This window comes from Mercenaria mercenaria, chromosome 14 (assembly GCF_021730395.1).
Source record: "Mercenaria mercenaria strain notata chromosome 14, MADL_Memer_1, whole genome shotgun sequence".
NCBI classification, from domain to species: domain Eukaryota; kingdom Metazoa; phylum Mollusca; class Bivalvia; order Venerida; family Veneridae; genus Mercenaria; species Mercenaria mercenaria.
Window position 1 is genome coordinate 33,132,069 of NC_069374.1, and position 22,585 is coordinate 33,154,653.

General features: G+C 34.2%; 1 protein-coding gene across 1 annotated transcript; it reads left to right on the plus strand.

The window, feature by feature from the left end:
* The first annotated feature begins 18,766 nt into the window (after positions 1-18,766).
* Positions 18,767-21,005, plus strand: LOC123526759 (orexin receptor type 2-like). The gene has a single exon (XM_045306008.2). The coding sequence runs from the start codon at positions 18,767-18,769 to the stop codon at positions 20,057-20,059; it is 1,293 nt and encodes a 430-aa protein (XP_045161943.2). The 3' UTR covers positions 20,060-21,005.
* Positions 21,006-22,585: the final 1,580 nt, after the last annotated feature.

Below are 22,585 nucleotides of genomic sequence, written 5' to 3' on the forward strand. Positions count from 1 at the left end.
TATTTTATTTGAAATATGTCGTTACACTTATGTGATATTTTTGTGCTTGTGACTATCTTGAAAATCTATAAATAGAAGAATTTATTTTAAAAAATATTTCGTAATATAGACAGAAGCGAAACAGAAACTCGTTTGTGATTTTGACGATTTTAAACAATAACTACATTGTCCCTTTTAAGAAGGTCTGTTATATAGAGATATATCATGATGGCCATTTGGAAATTGCTATCAATAGACTTTCTGGTTCCATGGATTTTTAGGGACCCTTTTAAGTTTTAGCTAGATTTTTTGTCTAGATTATTCGTAAAATCCAGGACTTATCCCCATACTATAGATCTGATAGAGGGCGAGCTTGAACTGGTAGCAGTCTTTTACTTTGGCACTGTATTTATTACCCGCATACCTGGGTAGCCTCCCCTTGTTTGACTATCGTACAGTAGTTGATTTTAAATCAAACTAATTTTTTTATCACAGACACATTGGGATTCATTCTGAACTTGAAACCATCCACACCAAACTGTATGGTCTATGGTGAGTTAGGTATTATGCCAATAACTCTACGGGCCAAATCTCGAGTATTATGTTATTGGAGCATATTATTAAATGCTAAAGATGATAAAATTTGTAAAATATTGTGCTAAACCCTTCTGTATTTGCATAATAGCAATATACTTACTTCTCTTTGGATATCTTTTGTTAAGACTAATCTTGAGGAGCTTGGTTTGTCTTAATATCTTATTAATTAAAATGTTGCTAACTTGAGACATTTTAAATCACTGATTAAGACGAGATTGCAAGATCACTTTTTACAAAATTGGAATAACCCTGTTGACATTCTTCTAAATGCCTTGTGTATCGCATGTATAAAAAGTACTTTGTTTTGAAAAGTATTTGGATATTTTGCCATATAATTTAGCTAAAACTCTTTGCAAATTTAGAACTATGAATCATTCTTTACCTATTGAGAAAGGGAGACATTATAACATTGAACGACGTGAAAGAAAATGTACATTCTATGACAAATATTAAATAGGGGATGAATTTCACTATTTATCATGTCTATGTGTCAGTAGAAAAAAAAGTTCATGTTAAAACATTATTTTAACCATCCTAGTTCATTCAAACTAGATGATCTTATGAATTGCAAAATTAAGGCAACACTTTTATAACTAGCCCTATTTTGTAAGATCATTTTATCCCAGTTTAGATAATTTCATTCTCCATAAAAAAATTGATTTCATAGTTAGATGCCGATGTGTAACTTCTCGAAACAGTAACATCAAATAATATATAGTTCTATTTTTAGATGTATAGTATGCAGCATTGTGGTTTTGTACGCTTATCATTGTCTTTATACTGGTTCAATGTGTGTATCTTACCAATGTTGTGAAAAAAATAAAACTTGAAACTTGGGAGTCTCAAAGTCTTACTTACTCTCCTTTGTTACAAATAAGTAATTTGCCTGTCTGTAATATGATTGAACACCACAAAATCCGGCTGTTCTTTTTTCATATAAAATCCGGTTACTTAATAAAGTTATTTCATGGAATATCAGATTTTCAGAGACTTATATTTCCATAAAAATATCATAATGTAGAAAAAGAAAACGATGTGTTACTTTTTAAATAAGAAAGCTATAAACCGTTCAATACAACCCCATCCCCCCCCACCCCCACCCACCTGAATTTACTCCTTTTTTCGCTTCTCTAAATGTATACTTAAAGTTCTTACGCTGCCATTTTTATCTAGCATGCGACATTTCGTTACATGGTATTTACATGCTATAAATACATACTGAAATGCAGTAAAGTAAATGAAAACAGTATAGGAGGAAAAGAAGACATATTAGAGCTATTTATATTTGGACTACTTCTGGCTGGACCTGCAAAGACTTACTATGGCATTTGATCTGGTAGTGAGTAGCCTCATACAGAATACTTTTTTCAAGCTTTCAATTTCATAGCAATATCGGCATACTTATGTTTAGTTTAATAACTGAAGACGTGCAACATATATTATGCTACTGAATTTCGCGGTATTGCTTATAAGGAGTATGTAATAGCAAAATGAACAGAACTTTTTTCAATATGCTTAGGAATATCCAATCATGTTGTTATCAAGTATTAACAAGACAGCAGAAAAAAAGTTCATGCCTGTTTCTCATTTCAAAGAAAAAATGTCAAAAAAAATATGCTTGAAAGAACCCCACTTAGTGCACCGCTGCCTCCCCACTCCTATATCCAAGAGGAATTCAAAATTTAATATGCATAAAAGTATTTATAAACTTGTTTATCATGATATAAAATATTATAATATATGTGTAAATGGGCAAGTTTGATGAATTTCATTTTTGTCGTCTGAGACCCAGATTTGTTTTATTCTGCACATATCTGCAATTACTTCTCTGTATTTTATGATATGGATGACACATTTTTTGCGTACATTCAGCAGAATTGAAAACAACAGCTATGTATTTTGAACAGAATTCTATTGATCTATCTGGGGAAAAAAGGCTGTGTGAAGAGGTAAAAGACCCTAAAATACATTTCCGTTCAAGACAGTTAAGATAAAAGACAATGGTTATCTAAACCACTAAAAACACTTGTTTTATGCAATCGATTCATCAATATTATGTATTTTTTAAAGTGTATGAGAAAATTGGCACAATCTGATGAATTTCTGTTACTTATTATTTTTAAACCCTGCAATATTTTTTTACCAGTTACAATTCACTGCTCATAAATTATTAGATTTATTTTTGGCATATTTCTTTGTGTAAATTCAGCAGATTTTAAACACTAGTGATATTCTTTGAGGCAAAATGCTATGCATGATATTGTACAGTATATTGAAATTAAAACAAAAAATGCCCGAGTGAATAGCAACAACCCTAGAAATAACTCCCTTTAAGACAGGTTTAATAAGTTATCAAAATAGCAGTTTTAAATCATTTATTAAAATGTGTATGCACTGTGGGAAAATCTGATCATTTTTTTTTTATATTTTTGCATCTTCTTTATTTTATGCATAATTATTTTCTACAATTTCTGTACTGCATTTAAAATAGATATGGGGGACTTATTTGTTTTTGTAAATGCGGCTGAATTAAAATTGTGGTTATTATTTTGGTCCAAAATTGCATTATGGAAATGAAAAGAAATGGCCTACCAGGTGAGTGAGTAGCTGAAATAATAATAATAATAATAATAATAATAATAATAATAATAATAATGAATTTCCTTTCAAAACATGTTAACTACAATACAATGATCATATATAACACTACTTACAATTCCTTTGTGTAAAGCATCATCAGCACTGGAGTTCTGATAGCAAGACAAGACCTAATTCAGCTAATAAAATGTGCGTGGATATTGGCAAATCGGATAAATATGATGAATTTCTTTATATTTTGTTTCCTGGAACCCCGATTATATTTATTCTGCACGTATGTCTGCTACTACCTCACTGCATTTTATAAAAGAGATTTCCCGGAAGCACAGAGCACCAAGAAACACCGCCAAGGAGCCATGCCTCGCAAAGTAGGCCCGCAACAAAAAGAAACTGTAACGGAAAAATATAGTAAACGGGTAACTTAAGACATGGATAACTTACTTTTTAGTAAATTTAGCAGTACCGAACACGAGTGATATAAATTTTGATGAAAAATTTATGGTGGTATTGAAATTTAAAAAGAATCATCATGCACAGTTTCCTGTCTTCCCACCTATCTTATGTATGTCAGATTCCATTGTGTTTTCTGTTTGTTCTTTTTTTAATTCTTTCAAATACTATACTGCATATTTCTTAAATGCAATACCCTGTTTTCAAGTTCTTGATATTACTGTCATCATATCAAATATATTAAAGATATAAAATTGGGTCTTGGAATGAACATATTTACCATAACCTCGGATACAACGTCAGTGACACAAGGGAAAATCAGATTCTACAGTATTTTTTCAGCTGGGCATTTGTTAGTATTTATATACTATGTAACAAAATAATTTAGACAAAAAAAAATAATTGTTTCTGTAGTACACAAAATTGTATTTCCAATAAAAATGCATTCAAAGTTAAAAAAAGAAAAACAATCAAACAATGAATCACATTAAAAAAAGCTTTAAAACCTAAACCAGGTTATGTTTTCAATTAATTAATCAGTCCTAATATTACATTTTATACATAACTTGTTTCAGACAGGCTGTTCAGAAAACTGTTTTATGCTCTTGATAATAGTACATTTTTTTTTATCTAGTTAAGAAAGAATTCCAGAACATCTCTCTCAGGAATTGTTAGTGTTAAACATGAATAATTAGCTAAATAATATATTTTCCAAAATATTTTTTCCTTATTTCAGGTTGCGTTATTTTCATCTATGGTGGATGTAATAATGGATTGTGGGGTCAATCTGATGAATTTTGTGGCATTCTTGCATCTTCTTTATTCTGTACATATTTCTGCAATATCTGTACAGCATTTTAAATAAATATGGTGGACTTGTTTGTTTTTGCAAATGTGACAGAATTGAAACTGTGGTAATGATTTTTGAACAAAAATTCTATTATGGCATTATGGAAATGAAAAGAAATGGCCTACCAGGTAAGTGAATAATTGAAATAATAATGATGATGATAATGATGATGATGATGATGATGATGATGATGATAATAATAATGATAATAAATTTCCTTTCAAAACATGCTAACTAGAATACAATGATCATATATAACACTACTTACACTTCTTTTGTGTAAAGCATCATCATTACTAGAGTTCTGATAGCAAGACAAGACTTAATTCAGCTAATAAAATGTGCGTGGATATTGGCAAATCAGATAAAAATGATGAATTTCTTTATATTTTGTCTCCCAACCTAAACCATTGCGATATTTCATCTATGGCGGATGTAACAACGGATCTTGCCATAACGAAGACAATTACCATTTCGCACATTACTATTAATTATGAGGTTGAGTATAGTTCATTTCTTAAATAAATTCATATCTCTTCTATCACTGCATTGTTTTGTTCATCTCACATAGTCTTTGTAAATATACTCAATTGCGACGATGCTCCAGAGTTGGCCCTGTAAATTACATAGAAGAAGTATTGGTTTTTGAAACACTATATTGTCACACATCTTTAATGGATTCATTAAAAAGTGATGCCAGGCCGACAGCAGTTCAAACAACATTCAAGCCTTTGAGGGAGTTACTTTATTTATAATAATACGCATAGAAACACACGTTGAAGTACTGTAAATAAAAAATGCAAATTATTTCGTATGTACTTTGCTTCTTCGTTTTTCTCGTTCTTGCGAAAACACGTTGTGAAGTAATCAACGATGTAAGAAATTCTCTCATCAAGTTGTTGGAGCTACAAATGGATTACTGTTCAGAACTATCACTATGCACAATAAAGTCTCGAAGAAACGCGACCTTGAAACAGCTGCCTGCAACATGCTGTAAAACTTGTTCGTGTGATACTGACTGTCCAGAACTGGGAAATTGTTGTCCGGACTTCCAAATTGCTGACGTCATAGGTGACAATTTGTCGAGCAATATTTCGGATCTATCAGAACGATTACAGCATCTTAATTCAACACATCAACAACAATATAAATCATTAGGCGTATCACGTTATACCCAAGATAGCCTGGATTGTGTAAAAGCGAAAGCTGGTGAACTAGATGTCGAGTTAGAAGCTAAGTTCCCACATTCTTACAGCATGGTAACTGCTTGTCCTAAAGTTTCCCAAAGCAACATAGAAATGGACAGTAAATGTACAGACAACGTTCCTGTAAAACCATTCGATCAAAATGACATTGAGCCTGATCTTGTTGTTCCAGTTACATCTCTGAAAACTAATATCACATACAAAAACGTATATTGTTTTCGCTGTAATGAGGGCGACGGTGTTCAAAGGGAGCTGAGTCACTGGAAAGTGATATTTTCCTGTTCGCAAATGTATTATACCATTGACTACGACAATCCATACGAACTTTTCCTACGCATGACATCAAGTCAAAAGTTATTCTCATGTGTCTTACTGTATCAGCCTAGAAACACGATTGGACTGTTGGTCAGTAGATGTAGCGCAGCTGACGTCACAACATGCCCTGATGACGCAGACATAGAAGTACGCAGTATCTGCAAAACCTACTATTTGCCTGTAGTTTATAATAATCGTAATAGGCAACCTTCTAAAATATATAAAAATATTGCCTGTTATCTTTGCAACACAAAGAGGAAATTTTATTCTGACTGTACAGTCATCATCCCAAACAGAATGGAATTTTACATGGAAATGAACTTTCTTTTGGACACTCAGAATAAATTGTTACGGTATAATTTGTCCGAACAGCACGTGTTGAACGTTTTCGTTGAGACAGAAGGAGGCGATAATTGCACGAGAGGATTTATATCGAACCAGAAAACGGTAACAATTCTTTCCAATCTGACTAAAGTGCTTGATCTTCTAAACGAAGATCTGAGAACGACCCATTCACATTCGTCTTCTGTATATTTTGGATTTCCATTATTGCTATTTTTATGTTACCCAATCAGACGACTTGTTCGATTGTCAAAGAGTAAGAAAAATATGCAGTTATTCCAGGACTCGAACCCGGGACCCCTCATTTATAAAGCAAGTGGCCTACCGACTGAGCTAACCGGCTATTTGATACATTACGACATAAGAATTGTAAATATCAAAAGTCAATGCTACAGGTAGATTTGCAAGATGTTGTAAGCTAGGCTCTGATTGGCTAGTGAAAGGGCCGTCAGAACGAGGCAATGAATAGGTCGTTTTCAGATCCTATGCGTAGCGTAATAGGAGATGTACTTTAGTCAGATTGCAATTCTTTCATTCCTTACTTAAAGATCTCAGTCTCATAAATACGTACGAGTGTTCACATTTATATTTGTTCGATAGACTTTTATGAAAATTTACCATTTTTGAATATGAAAGTAAAAAAGCTCGTTACTTTCTTATCTTCGAGCAAGTAACTGACCACTTGACACATGTAAAAAGAAGCAAAAAAAAAAAAGGTCAAACAACTTTTAGAGAATTTTCTGTAAAATTCTTAAAGATAACATTCGACCAGCCCGGAAATACATTTGTTTGTTTGTAAGCTTATTTGTAGTCAGTCCCATATCCCGTATGGGCGACTTATCCAGACGACTGTTAGTAACTTTAGTTGCAGGAAAGTGCAAGATGCAGGTGTACACCATCCATAAACGACACTCCATCTCAATGCTAGTAATTTTAGAGTCCACTCTTAGTAAACCAAACCCGCGACCTTCTTATTAGAAACTTTTTGCTCTACCTTTTTGAGCAACCAGCTGGGTATCATTTATCACATGCTATGTAAGCGTAACGATGTACGTATTTCAGGTGTGGAAGAAGATGCAGAGGAAAATATGGACCAGACATGGCAACAGCCATTGGTTCTTACCTCATCTTTCAAGAAATAGGTGTTTCTCGTCGTATTGGGAAGCCAAAATTATTTGGTAAAAAAAAGTGTTGCTTATGAAGTTTACAAGTGCACAAGAAGGCAGGTCCTAACGACATAAGCAACATAATTTTTCTTGAAGCCTCACGCTAACTTTGTCACAGACAGACGCCATAAAGATAGATTAATCATGAATTCAAATCATACCATAGCTGATTTATCTTCTCCTGTTCTTGGCGTTTCAATTAAAGAAATTTCGACGATATCAACTATGTACCCGATAGAACAACATTTGATTTTAATTCATTTGTGCCTTCAACTATACGTGGTTGGAACCTTTTGAACCCCTCTATCCTCAACTCTAAAACACTGTCATCCTTAGCAATTTAATCTAAAACAAGCGACCCGCCCCAATTTATTATTACGTTGGTGGCAGGAATCTCAGGTGTTCCACACGCACCTCCGTACAAACTGCGTCAATTGTTCCTGTGAAATATCTCTCCCACATTATGCCAATGTATAAAAACTACTATTTCTTTAAATGTATACTCCACATTGATTGTCGTAATGGTTTTCTGAATAATCTGCAGTAAATATTCATATAGACTTGGATACTATTATTTTTGGTAAATCAAACATTTCTAATTAGGATAACATATATTTTTCCAACATATCGACCTCCGTATCGTACAGCAAGATTATCCATATAGATGAAACATTTCAAACAACACCCTTAACCTTCATCCTGTATAATTTCTAAAAACGGGGTGTTCACTGAAAATTTACAAACTGAATAGCGAACAGTGCAGACCATGATCAGCCGATCTTGGTCTGCACTGGTCAAAAAGGCAAAATCAAAAAGGCAGCAGGCTAAAGGTTAAACCCCTCAAACGTCTTGTATTAGCCCTGTTTTGTCTTTCTCTTTTCTTTTTTTTTAGCTATAAATACTGACGACTTGCGCATACATCTTTTTCTGTTAACACTATCGTTTTCTAGTCCGATTATAACTTTGAACTCGTCTTAGTAAGAATTTTCGGAAGCTCAGGGAGGACATGTGAGTTTTATTTTTAAATTATCAAATAAAACTTATCTCGTGGCCACAAAAAGAAAAAAGATATCTTGTGGCCACGAGATATAAAAAAAAAACAGAAAAGGCCACGAATTAACTGTTCTTCCTTCTTGATACCTCATGGTAATTTACGTAACTTTTTTGTTTCTTTTTTATATTTTGTGGCCACGAGATAGCATATTTTTTCTTGTTTCTTTTTTTTTTTTTTTTTTTTTTTTTTTTGTTGTTGTTTTTTATATCTCGTGGCCACGAGATAATATTTTGTTTTTTCCTTTTATTCTTTTTGTATCTCGTGGCCACGAGAAAATATAACAAGAACTGTCGGAGGACGGCAACGCTCGACTATCTTGTCAGCTGAATGAAAATAAAAGTTGAAAATGGGGAATAATTTTGTAAAATTGCAAAACAGGGTTATGCAACCTGCTTTCAAAGGATCATCTATGATTTTATAGGCACTGACCTCTAGATCGTTCGACAACAAAAAAGAAAAACAAAGAGATTTAGCAAAGTTGTGCTATATTACTTAAGAAGGCTTTGAAACAAAATTACTGGCAGATTATATTTTATGGAAACACATAATTAGTTGTGTTTACTATATTATTCATGCGTTCGTAACTGGGTAACGGGAGTCAACTGCCTTAATTATAAGGCTTTATATTTAATGGCTATTACGTACGTATTCCTCCGTGGTGTATTGCACGGCCACGCCCGGTAATCTCCAGAATCATAACCAGTCGGGGTGACGGCTGGTAATCGTGCAATTCGAGCACCACTGGTGCTCCGACTCAATTGAATTGCGGCACTTCCGGGGACAATTTGCACAAATAAATTCGACAAAACGTTTGGTAATTCAGTTTTCTTTGAATTACTATGTCCTTGAAATAGGATATCACAAATCGGGCTTCATAGTTCGACCTGTATGTAAACAAAGACTTATCCCGGAAAATATGTGCTTGATTAGTGAAAGAACAAGTGAGATACAATGAAAATTCTGCCGACCTACGGATCAAAATATTGTTCAATGATATCTGAATGCTGTACATAAATGTTTTTAAAGTTTTTAATACGTCTCGAGGTGAATTACTGGAGCTTGCCCATAAATATTTTATAAAACAGGGTTATTGTGGCTTAGATAATATTGACATATTCGAAAGTATGCTGTACACTGCAGAAAATGATAACCTAAGAACGACTGAAGTGAGTATGTTTGAGAGTTCTAATCACTTTGTACTGGAGGTGACATTATATTTTACCTACAACTTTTACATACATTAACTACATCAGACTTGAGTCCGGATACCATTATATCAATGATTTTATACTCATGTTAAAAATGATAACAGATAAAATATGTTCTATGTCCGTAGATGTAAATAAGCCTGTTGCAAATTATATACATGTACATAATACCATATTTAGTTGTTTATTGAATATTGAAACACGATGTCTTACCTTAACGTGACAAGAGCTTGTTACTCGTAGATAACAAGCCTTTTACGTGACAAGAACTTGTTACTCGTAGATAACAAGCTCTTGTCACGTAAATACTTTGGACTTTGAAGACAGTAAAAACTTTGCTTTCTTGTTAAACATCAACTTTCCCCGCGGTCAATATAAAGTATCTATTGTTTTTAGTTTTCTATTTCATGCGAAGTGCGAAAATTACATACACATGATAACTTGATAATAACAGATTTAACCGGATTGAAGAACTAGTGAGACAAAGAAGATAAAAAACGTTACTATGTATGTATAATAATTATGTCTGTGTTGTAGACTTGATTTTGGAAAGTGACCATCTTGATATGTTCAGTTTATTTTCTAACAAAATTCCCGATACGACGGCCATATATTCCTTTGAATCTCTGTAAGAAGGGAAAAATAAAATACACCATTTCAACAGACTAATTTTATTATTGGCTAAGATATGTTATTTTTCTGGAAAAAAAACTAGAACTAACATTGAACGAACAGCTACCACAAAATACGAATATGAACGTTACCAAAATAACTATTTATCTTTTCTACATTTATTTTTCTCTGAAATACTGAACAATAAATAACAATCTGGAGTATAAAATGTAACACGTTTTTAACAATCAGTTGAGTTCGTTTGTATTCAAATTCTCAGAAATGACTTCCTTTGAATTTAGAACAAAACGTTAAACGCATCTGAAAAGAAAATCACACGTGTTCACATCAAGAAAATCACACGTGTTCACATCAAGAAAATCACAGGTGTTCACATCAAGAAAATCACACGTGTACACATCAAGAAAATATCTTTTTCAAAAGACACTGAAACAAACACACTCTACAAAACCACGCCTGGTCCACCAAAACTATATTCAAGAACCCTGTTAAATTATTAACAACCAGTTGAGCAGGACAATTCTAGTCAGTTTACTTGTTTTATTAAAACAAATTCATGAAAACTTTTAAGTTATACAGTCACACACTTCTAATATTTGTATATATATATATATATATTCATGAAAACTTTTAAGTTATACAGTCACACACTTCTAATATTTGTATATATATATATATATATATGCAGCAAACTGAAGGCAGGAAGAATTCGAGATTTCTCGACAGACGCACAAACATTGATCACTGAGTCAACGCTAATGTGTAATACTGCCAAGGGCAGGTCATTGAGTTTCATAGATGTATCATGCTTCAAGAGAAATATGTCGCAGGGCTTTTCAGAAGGGTGAGGCAATAACCGTCTGGACACACGCATTGGCATAACTAGGTTGTTGACCGGTGGACCTTTTATCGTCAGTCCACACACGGGAACTTTTTCGAAGATTTACCCGTACCATGAGTATGTCTGTCATAAAAAATCTTCAAAAGGTCTTCATCAACTGTTACAGTTGAATCTCAAATTCTTCTAGGTATCAAATTATGAATGACAAAGACATCACTGTTCTGTAATTGTCTCAACCAGGTCAACAGCTCATAATTATAGTGCAACCATCCAGTATTTCGGACTCTGTGAATTTTTCGCCTGTTCTGACGAGGTACTGATTGTAGGTTCTACATTAAAGAATTAAATATTATTGTTACATTTATTTTTAAAACTACATTATGGGTAAAGACGAATACCGTTTAACTGTATACGCAAAACTATTTGGACAATTCTATCTCCGGTGCCGCAATTTGAGTACTAGGTACACGTTGGTCCATCGCACTTCCAGTAAATTAAACATTACGTAAATTACGATAATATATTTTATGTTTTGTTTGCTATATTTTCCTTTTGAATGGGTAGCTGATCACCAAAATAACATTTATGTACAGCGTTGTGGTTGATTTAGGCGATATTTTGATAAAAAATGCTTGCAGAATTTTCATCATATCTCACTTGTTCTTTCACTATTCAAGAATGTATTTTACAGGATATATCTTTGTTTGTATACAGATTGGACTACAAAGCCCGATGTTTGATATCCTATTCCACAATTAAAATAACACAAAGGAAAAGAAAACCACTTACCGCAAATCACAGGTGCCCGTCCAGTCTTGGTGCCCATATGCGTGCCGCCTCCTCAAAAAAAGTTAAAAACCACTGTTTTAATCCTAAAACGAAAAACAAATTGAAAAAAAAAACGTTCTCCTATATACTCTTACATGGTAAAGTTGCTTATGTTGCCGTAACGTTATGGAGGTTTACTAGGACACGCTGTGGAACAACCAAAATGTCCGGTTCAGTAACAGTAGAGGCTACCTTGCTGCCATTTACACATCATGCATTTATAAAATAGTAAACGATCTTATTCTGCCTAGTCAACAGTCTTAAATAACGTACATCTTAATTCAAACAAGCCAACTTGTCTGGACACTTTCAAAGTAACAGTGACGATCAGCCATTTTGTTGCAAAACGAACGTAGCAAACCTATGCCGTTCTTGGCGTCTTTGAAATTAAATTTAAGTTATTTAAGGTTGTATACTAGGTAGAATAGGATTGTTTACTGTTTTCTTAATGCCCGATGTGTAAACGGCAGCAGGGTAGCTTGCATTGGTACTGAACTTGACATTTTGGTTGTTCCACAGCGTGTCCTAGTAAATCTCCATAGCGTTACGGCAACATAAGCACCTTTTCCATCTAAGAGTATACTAGTATAGATTTTTTTTCTTCAAAAAATTCTTTTTTTCGTTTTAGGATTATAACAGTGGTTTTTAACCCTTTTTTAGGGGGTGGTACCCATAAGACTGGACAGGCACCTGTCCCGTACATTTGCCATTTTCTTCGTGCGCAAATTATTCTCCGGAAGTGCCGCAATTCCATTGAAGTGGAGCAGCGGTGGTGCTCGAATTGCGTGAATAGTAGCCGTGAATTGGCCAAGACCGCAGGAACCTTTTTATTGCTGCGGCGGCCCGGGTTCAATTCCCGACTCGGGCATTGTTATTTCGATTCTTTTAGAAATAAGAAACTCATATTCTGATGCTCATAATATGACCAAACTTCAATTTTAAAGAAAAAATAATTCTTAGACAAAGATCGGAGCCTTTAAATTTGAACGTAAAATATTAAGAAATGAAATGGAAAGAATGTCAGAACGATGCATATATCATAGTTCTGATAAACTACTATTGAAATTTTAAAATTTTAAAAATGTCATCAATTATTATAAAATACGTTCTGTTTTACAGGGATCCTGCAGACGAGTGCTTTGTCCTAGATATTTCTATCCTGTGAGCGGCTCATGCATTCCAGCATTTACACAGGTAAGAAATGTTTCGTTCACAGTTAAATTGGAGGTGGTACGTGGCCAGGCCATTGGGAAAGCCGAAAAACATACATTCTATCAAGTCTACTTGGACCTCGTGGCTAAGGTAGTAGCTGGACTTTCCGGACAATTTACATACGGTATGTGGAAGTTGACGGATTACAACGATATTCTTGTTTTGTCATTCGCCGAAAAAGAGTCTACTTATGTCAGAATGATGTATACATTGTCAAACTTTCTAACACAAGTTTCCATCTTGAATGTAAAAACGAGAACAACAACGGTCGAAACAATAACTACAATGTTCAAAGGTAGCACACCGCCAGCACTTTTGTCTGAAAAATTATATAAACCATTTAAGCTAGGAAAAAGACAAGTCCAACTACCTGAAATACGTTCATATAATGCCCTCCCGAAATTTCTGAAAGACATAACAATTAGTCGTTCTCACTTGTGTTACCGGACGAAATTAGATTCATCGGAAAGCTACATGGACAGTGGAACGTATTACATAAATATTGATACGGTATTGAACAATGACGACGTACAGACGTCACCAGAAAAAAGCATCATTGTTTGTTTAGATGATATATACGAAAACCTCACAGATCTGCAGGCAAGCTATCTGGTTGGAGGTATTAGTGCAAGTGTTAGATCAAAACTTGTCAATTTCAAACAAACGCTTAAGCAAACGCCAACCTTCTTGTCATATCCAAATGACGTCATTCCTGATACAAGCTCAGTTTATGAAACGGTTACAAGACTGCCAAAAGAACTGGTTATAACAATGATTTTTGCGCTTGTTATTGGTGCGATATGTCTGGTTAAGTTGATCAAGTACATGAAAGAAAGGCGGATCAGAAGAAATCCATAAATCCTAGTTGTCAAATGAGAGTTTATTAAGTTGGAAATTTATGACATTGTATTGAAATAAAAAAATATATTCCAACGCACTCTATTTGTAATACGCTATTTGACGGGCTATTGAATTTAATTTGAAACGGGAGGCCTACAATTTTTGTCACATTTTTTTTGCATGTGTATTGCAACAACATTATTGTGTCTGAACAAGAACAATATGGCGATTGCGACAAAGCTGGTATGTCTGTAAGCCTCTCACTGATAAAGACTTCATACCGTTGTTCTTCTCCTACATTCTTTTGACTTCCTATCTTGTAATCAATTCTCTATAAAATATTTTCTACAACTAGACACAAGATCATATGATATAAAAGAAATGTATTTATGAACTGTCTGTATGACAATGTTCTGTGTTCAAGTTTTAGATACATTTCTGTTTTGTATTTGAATGATTTGATATTGCTCTAACCATGGCATGTCATTTGCAATTGTACACTTTTCTTAATGTGTTTAAAAATTAAAGAAACGTTAACTGGGGAATATAGAAATAGAAAGATACTGACAAGCAGAAAGATACTTCGCGTCACAAATAACGTAACTTATTTGAAACTAAGGAGAGACTTTCAAATAAGCTTTCAGCTTCCTACTCAATCCTGTATGCCTTTTCGATATATGTTCATGTTGTAAATGAATTGTGATTAATAAAATATTGTTTAAACCAAATAACGTAACTCTTAAAGTCCCTACAAAGATTTCTTTCACAGTCTATGTTAACTTTCGTCAAATACATGAAATATAACATTTAATTTAAGATTCAGTTATTGAATAATAAAGAGGTAAGATAAAAAAAATATTGAATAAAAGATCCTAACTCTAAGCTACATAGTTACTACATCTGTTTTCTCGTCATCAAGGAATAAGGTCAGTAATTCTAAAATCTGCTTCAGAAGTGTATCGGAAGAAGTCCAAAGTAAATAGATCCTAATTTTCCCATTTTTTGGCGCCAATTCGTGTAGAAAGGGTGCTTTAATCAGACTTTTTCACTACTAGAATACATTCTGCATGAAATGAGACGGTTTTCATGTTTATACTCCGACGATGGCAAGTTTTGCAGATCGAAACCAAAAGTAGCGTTGTTCTTTTTTTTGTGCGGACAAGAGCAAACATGCGTAATTTTTAGGGTAGTAGACCACAATTGACTGGAATTTCACATGGAACTAATCAACATTTTATTTTATTTTCATTCTTTCATTAATTTATGATAGGACTTTCACGAAAAATAGGTGTAAGAAAAAGTGATGTTCTATAAGGGTACGTATAGACAACCTGAAGTTGTCGTGTTTTCTATGAAACAAAGAAGGATTTGAATTACTAACCTTCAACCTATTCAGTCTATCTTGACAGTGCTATATAAGACGGACAAAGGAAAATGTATACGTGAAAATATTTATTTGTGTGAAAAAAGGTATTCTGAAAGATTTTGAGAACCTGTTAAGAACATTAACAGTCTTTTAAATACTGAAACGATAGAACCTGTGAAAAGTCGACACACAACTTGTTTTTATAATAATGTTGTTCTTTGATGTATCACCTTGAACATACACAATCCTTGTTATTGATTCTATACGCAATGTGACGGTCACACTCTCGTCGGATTCACTTCAAACACCAAACAGGCAGTTACATGTCAAATATATAAAGCTATCCCTTAATTTGCATAATCAAAACAGACCATTAGATGAAAACGTTTAAACGGCAATTGAAACGGATTTCCTACTTGAGAAAATTACCTACAGCTATAAGAACGTTTGTTCTTGCATACTGGTGTTTTCATCGGTGTTAGAAAGCTCCGTCCTACTCCACGAGGCGTACTATTTCTTCCATACTGCTAATGACGTCTAGAACGATCTTTATTTATGTTCTAAATTCGAGCATTCAATTTTATTACGTTAAACCAGATAAAAATCAAATACCTTAATGGTTCCTGTATGTTCATCATAGCATATAACAAATATCCACAGCTGATGATATAAACGTTCTAGCTGACATCCTTGCGAGTTCTTGTGCGATATAAACCGTAAAGACGGTCTCCTCTTAAATATCGAAATGCAACCTTTTTATATAAGAGTCAAAACATAAGTTGTAATAATTTATTTTAAGTCGATTGTGAAGCAAGTTCTACAGCTTATATTAATCACTCTCGACATCTCATTCCTGATTGCCACGAGAGTATGAAAGAAGAGAAGCCAGTTTCCCTTTTAAATGCTGAGTGCCAATCAAGGGAGCTGCTAGTACAATTTTTCACGTCTTCGGTGTGGCGCGACCGGATATCGAAGCAACGACTTCCCGCACTCAAAACGGACGCTCTACTACTAAGCAACCGGGGCGGTTTTGTCAAATATAGAGATGCGAAGTGTGATGCGACATACAATGCAGTCTAGATTATATTAAAAAGAAAGCTGTTAATAAGTAACAAATAGCTTCCACATTCTTACCAGCTTATCTCTACATGTCTGTTTACTTCCAAAGGCAACTCATACAACTGATGTTCCCATCGAAGCATTAATAAATCTAACAATGAACGTCACTGAAAAATACTAATGCTAAAAAACATGATTATTATTACGTTTCTATAGTAATCAGGTCTTGAATCAGTGGAAGGTGATACAATTGTATTCATTTGTCCACAAATGTATGCTGTTATTTACAATAATGATTATGATTTGTACATGCTTTTCCAACGTATTATATCAAGCATTGAAGCGAAAATACATTCAATAAGTACTACCTCAATAAGCAAAGGAAAACAACAGAGTGATTGGTATATATCTGCAGTTCAGTTAACACCAAAATATGCCAAGGTTACACATATAAAGAAGTGCATGCACTAGTGGAAAAAGTAATTACAAAACCTACTGTTTATCTGAAACTTATTTGAATTTACCTGAAAAAATACAGAAATATTTCAAATTATCTTTGCATCAAGAAGGCGCCATTTTGGCCAGCTATGCAACCATAATGAATTTAGTATGGAAATAATTTCCTACTTCACGACCAATGTATATTATTACAGTATTACAGTATTATTTGTAATTGCATAATTGCATATGCAATAACTAGCTAAAAGTGTTTAGAGAACGGATGACGGGAATCATAGTGAGGATGGATAGTTACTGAACCAAGAAACAGTATACAGTTTATTAATTGGTGTTTAGGGATCAAAGTCAAATCTATTTCCCGAGGTAACGAGGATAAGATTAGAATTGTTTATGGAATAATTGCAATGGATTTCAAATATAGTTGGTTATCACAATGATGGTGAGTGTAACCAGAGTTGTCTGCTTGGTTAGGTCATTCGAGTACAAAACAGGGCCAAGTCGCAAGCTGTACAATTAGCATTGAAACAGATCGCTATTCTGAGCTAGTGGATCCGTATGAATAATATTTTGTGGTGAATAGTCACTATTGTGAAGAAAAAAAGATGAAAACATTACCTTTTCGCTTCCTTTACAGGGCTACGCGACTACGCCTGCGTTCATTCTTAAACTAGGTCAGTGTGGACAAGAACGAGTTTATAAAATGCACGCAAACGAACAACCTGAAAACAATTAGCCCGGTTACTTTAACCACAAAGAAAGAAAAGTCCTTGTATGTGAACACGTAGTTTTAGTCTAACATATTTGAGTTAAAGATAAAAGTTTACATTTTGTAACAGTTTAAGCGAAGCGAATATATACGATACATCTGAAATAGAATACAGATAAAAAAACAAGGATAAATATCAAACAGGGAAAGACGCGTACCAAAAACACAGCCTCCCTAAAGCGCAACCCATAGCATGCGGACGTGTACAAGACTAACGAACATAGACAAACACACGCACAGACAAAGACAAAGTAATCACCTTAGGACATAACAAACAAATACAGGAATACAGTGGTGCACCGCCTTGGACCGGTTTATGATTCACTCTTAACTTCAGTCTTACTCCCATCTGTTTTGGTGACAGGTATAAAAAATTAAAAAATAACAAGACAGTGTAAATAAAAGTAATCCCTGTCGGTTGATATCTAAGACACGTAATGGCAACAGAAGGCTTGGCATGTAAAACATAAAACTGCCCATGTTAATTTATGTGAAACGCTAACCTTAAGAACCAAAACAGGACATGCGCTCTTGAAATGCCTTTTCAGAAGACAGAGCGTCAAGAGAAACATCCTTAATGGACAGACGAAACAGACCGGAAGACATATATGAGACAGATATAAACTTTTCTGAATACTGTTGACAGGAAGATGATATAGGAAGATATGTGACATATCCTCATTTCTCAGAAAGCTATCATGAAATCTGAGATTTCCTCATAACGGTTGTTACGTATAAAGATATGTACTGCGACAAGAATTTGATATGGTATTTAAAATAAGTTTTAAAATGTTAACAACATTCTTCCTCAAGGCGTTGTTTGGATGCCTATAAACAATTAGTTTACAAGTTTATTAGGCAATCGGCATTATAACATGCCTTAAAATATGAAGAAATAAGCAAATGCATAAATATATATTGCATTATAAAATAACTTGTCAAAATTGTTAAAAGTTAAACAAAGTGTTAATTTACAGAGTACTAAAACAGTTATTTGAATGCCGATATTGGAATTATCTTCGATGTTAGTGTCAACTGAATCAAACTGGGTGTCAAATGATGAAAGTTCCAGCCTGAGCTCAAGGCAACTGTCGGAATATCTCAATGAAGAGATACAACGCATTGTCATGCCAACCATTGTGTTTATTGGAGCCGAGATGGTGTTAGACTTTGTAGGAAATCTTCTTGTTCTTTACGTGTTCGGTTTCCGGTACCATGTTTGTAATTGCAAATACTTTGTCTTGAGCTTGGCAGTAATTGATATACTGACAACGGTGACAACAATGCCAGGGGAGATAATTACTCAGATTTATTGGTACGTGTATAGTGCAAATGTAGTTTGTAAAGTGAAATCGTTCTGTAATGTATTCACTCTGACAGCGGAGGCCTTATGTCTTCTTGCAATCGCTATTGACCGTTACAGAAAAGTGTGCCGACCATTTGCTTGGCAAATTAAAACCAAATATGCAAGAATCATATGCCTTTGTATACCTGTGGTAGCATTATTCATCGCTCTACCTACCCCTTTCCTTTGGGGTGAACGCAGTGTTCTTAAAACATACGGGAACTATACAGTGAACGTGACAATCTGCGAAAAAGATGAAAAATTCAAGTCGACAAATTACCCAATGATATATATTTCGATGGTAAATGGAACCATATGTTCCATACTGGCTCTCATGTTCAGTAGTTATATGTATGTGTTTGGGAAACTCGTAAAAGAAAGGCGAAGAAGTAAAAGGAACAAGCAAACTTGCAAGGTTGGCGTGAAGCTTCCAGTGAAAACGTCTCCTAGTTCAAACTCTTCTAGAGAAGCAAACAGACTTGACGAAACTAGCGATTCTGGTGTAATTGACCAAGGTGAAACATCAACAACCAGTGCATCACTGAAACCGACACAGATTTTAAGTGCAACTCAGAAAGCTGATACACCAATGCCAAAACATTTGATATCACTGCGTAAGAGTTCAACAAGATTAGGGAAGGACAAATGTGTGAGAAGAAAAACTTTAATCATGTTCATTGTGACTTTGGCTTTCATAGTTACGGCCATTGCGTACCTTATACTTGTCTCGATCATTGCAAGCGAAAACGACATTCTCCAGAAGCTCAGCGACGCAAGTAAAGCCGTGTATTTCTTTTTCCTACGCCTTTACTTTATTAATCACGTAATAAATCCGTTTATATATGGACTGCTAGATCACGAATTCAAAGAGACGATGCAAATGCTAGTAATACGTGTATCTAGTAGGAGGAATTGTTGTATTCAATCAAGACGTTCAGAAAACTGAAGTTTGATATTTAGAAAAGGTGCGTGTTGTATTTGTTGCATACATGAGGTATCAAAATTATACTTTATTTCGTTTAAAGCCTTATATAACATCAACAAAAGTTCCCTCATTTATGTATCGTTTCCAAAAACTTAGGGGACTGTCCTTGTCGAATGGTTAAGGTCGGTGATTTCAAATCATTTGCTCCTCACCGATGTATTTCCGGGCCACGCACGTGGCGTTAAATTCTTCATGTGAGAAAGCCATCCAGCTGGCTTATGGAAGGACAGCTAATTTACCAAGGTGCCCGCCCTGAACGAAATAATGCATGGATGGACACCTGGGCTCTTCCTGCACCATCAAAGCTGGAAAGTTGCCATATGACCTATAATTGTGTCGATGTGACGTTAAACCCCCTCCAAAAATGTCATAGGATATTGAATCAATCTGATGCTAATGTAGTGCGTGGTAGGCTGTTTCTAAAGAAAGGCTTTAAGCAGGTATGAACAAATTGCACGGATAAGTACATGTATTACGAAGCAAAAGTTATTGCAGCATAATTTGTAATTTCGCGTACCTATTTTGTGTATATGTATTAAGGTTTTCTATATTTCTTTGTGATCATTAATTGTTATATTATTTACTCAATCCAAATATGGCAAATGTTAGCATATATCGCCTTGATAAAAAATCAAATTAAAATCATTACATTTATTAGCATTACCTTGTAGTATTTCTTTTATTTTGTCATCATGCATATTTCGCAGTTGTTTTCTTTTTGTCATAAAGATGTTCACTTGGCATAAATATTAAGAGTGCATATTGACAGATTGGCAGGTCGCGATCTTATTACACATCAGTGTTAATTAAGATTATTACATCTTTGATCTTTTGAAAGTAGAAAGAGTTAATTACTTTTTGTTAATGTCCGAGACAAACACCACATAGAATGAAAAACATATTTTATAAGGTGTGTTACTTAGTTGTAGTGTGTGAGATTTTGTGATTTCCTGAAAAGTGTTTCTATTTTATTTTTAACTGTGAGGATTCTTTTGAAGAAAATATAACTGTGTGTTTATTTGCTACTTTGTTACATTTATGAGTGCTATTATACATTTTTGAATTACTATTACAATATACGTTATAAATACTTATCTGTTTTATTTTTCGTGGCCATATCGTAACTTTTAAATCTGATGATTAAACAACTCGAATTATATTTCTTTAAATAAGAATTTCATTATGAGTATTTGGCGTACCATATGCAACAAGTCCTCAGCTGCGAAAATAGAGATTAGTTATTTCTGAAAATTTATATTTATCTGATGACCTTGTATTATTTTAAAAGACACTAGGCATTATGGCATAAAAATTGCCGTTGCTAAGTAATTCAGCCTCGTCCAAAATAACTAAATTTCTTGGAAAATTTACCGTTTTTTACCTCAGCTGTTGCTATGTAAAAGAAAAGATTAAAAAAAAACATTCTGACAGAAATAGTGTGTGCCGACAGCAAAAGTATGGCACATTGTCATATAAGATATTTTTATATAGTTCTCAGTGAAATACAAGACAACTGGAGGCATTATTTGAACCATAAATGAGAGCGTATTTATCAAATTTGTCTCAGTAATTCTATAATCTTTTTTTTTACATTGACTTTAAATTCACTTATACATAGGACTGGTCTTCACGTTCAACGAAAAGATATTTTGACCGTACATCTTTATAAAGCAAACAAATTTTATTATTTTAACCCAATCATTCTGCCCATTTCACCTGCAGGGCATCACCCAGAAGGCACAACATAATGCACATCATCTTGACGTCACAATGTTCATACCGTAAAATCTGAAATGGTTCTATAAAGTTATACAGAGTTCTTGTACATTGCCACACCTGTTAGTAGTAATTAATAAACAAAAAACCTTTTCTTGTCTACAAGATTATTTCTGTCCTTAATAATGTGCCGTCGTAAAATAAATCGTCATAATAAGATTATACTTCAGGTAGTGGACCCATACGGTAATTCTCGTGTTCTCCAGTATACGATTTCGGCAGACTGTGAGATTTCATGGAAAGGCGCGTGTGCGTTTAGCATAATTTACATAAGATGAATGCCGAATTGCCTACCGAGAGCACGATATCTTACGGAAATTGTCGAGTGCCATTACGGGTCCATTACCATAAATAAATCTCCACAATTTTATTCCAAAGTTAGATTTCTGTTTAATATTTTCTAGCGTAAAATCCAGTCATGAAAGCAGTGTGCCCAAGTTAAAAACGTTCTTCCATCGCTTTTCAAGTTGGTGAGCAGTACATGGCAGTCGGAACTGCTAAAAATTTAGCTTCCACTAATCCTTGTATAGATACTAAGTTATACTCCGGACACGAAATATGAGGGACCATTTTGAACTTTGAGCTCCATTTGTTACCGTGACCCTAGTATATGCGCACTGCACATCGTCTCATCGCCACCTGTCTATATGCAAAGTTTTGGATGGTTATTGAATTATGAAATTATGCTCCGGACACGACGGAGAGACAGAC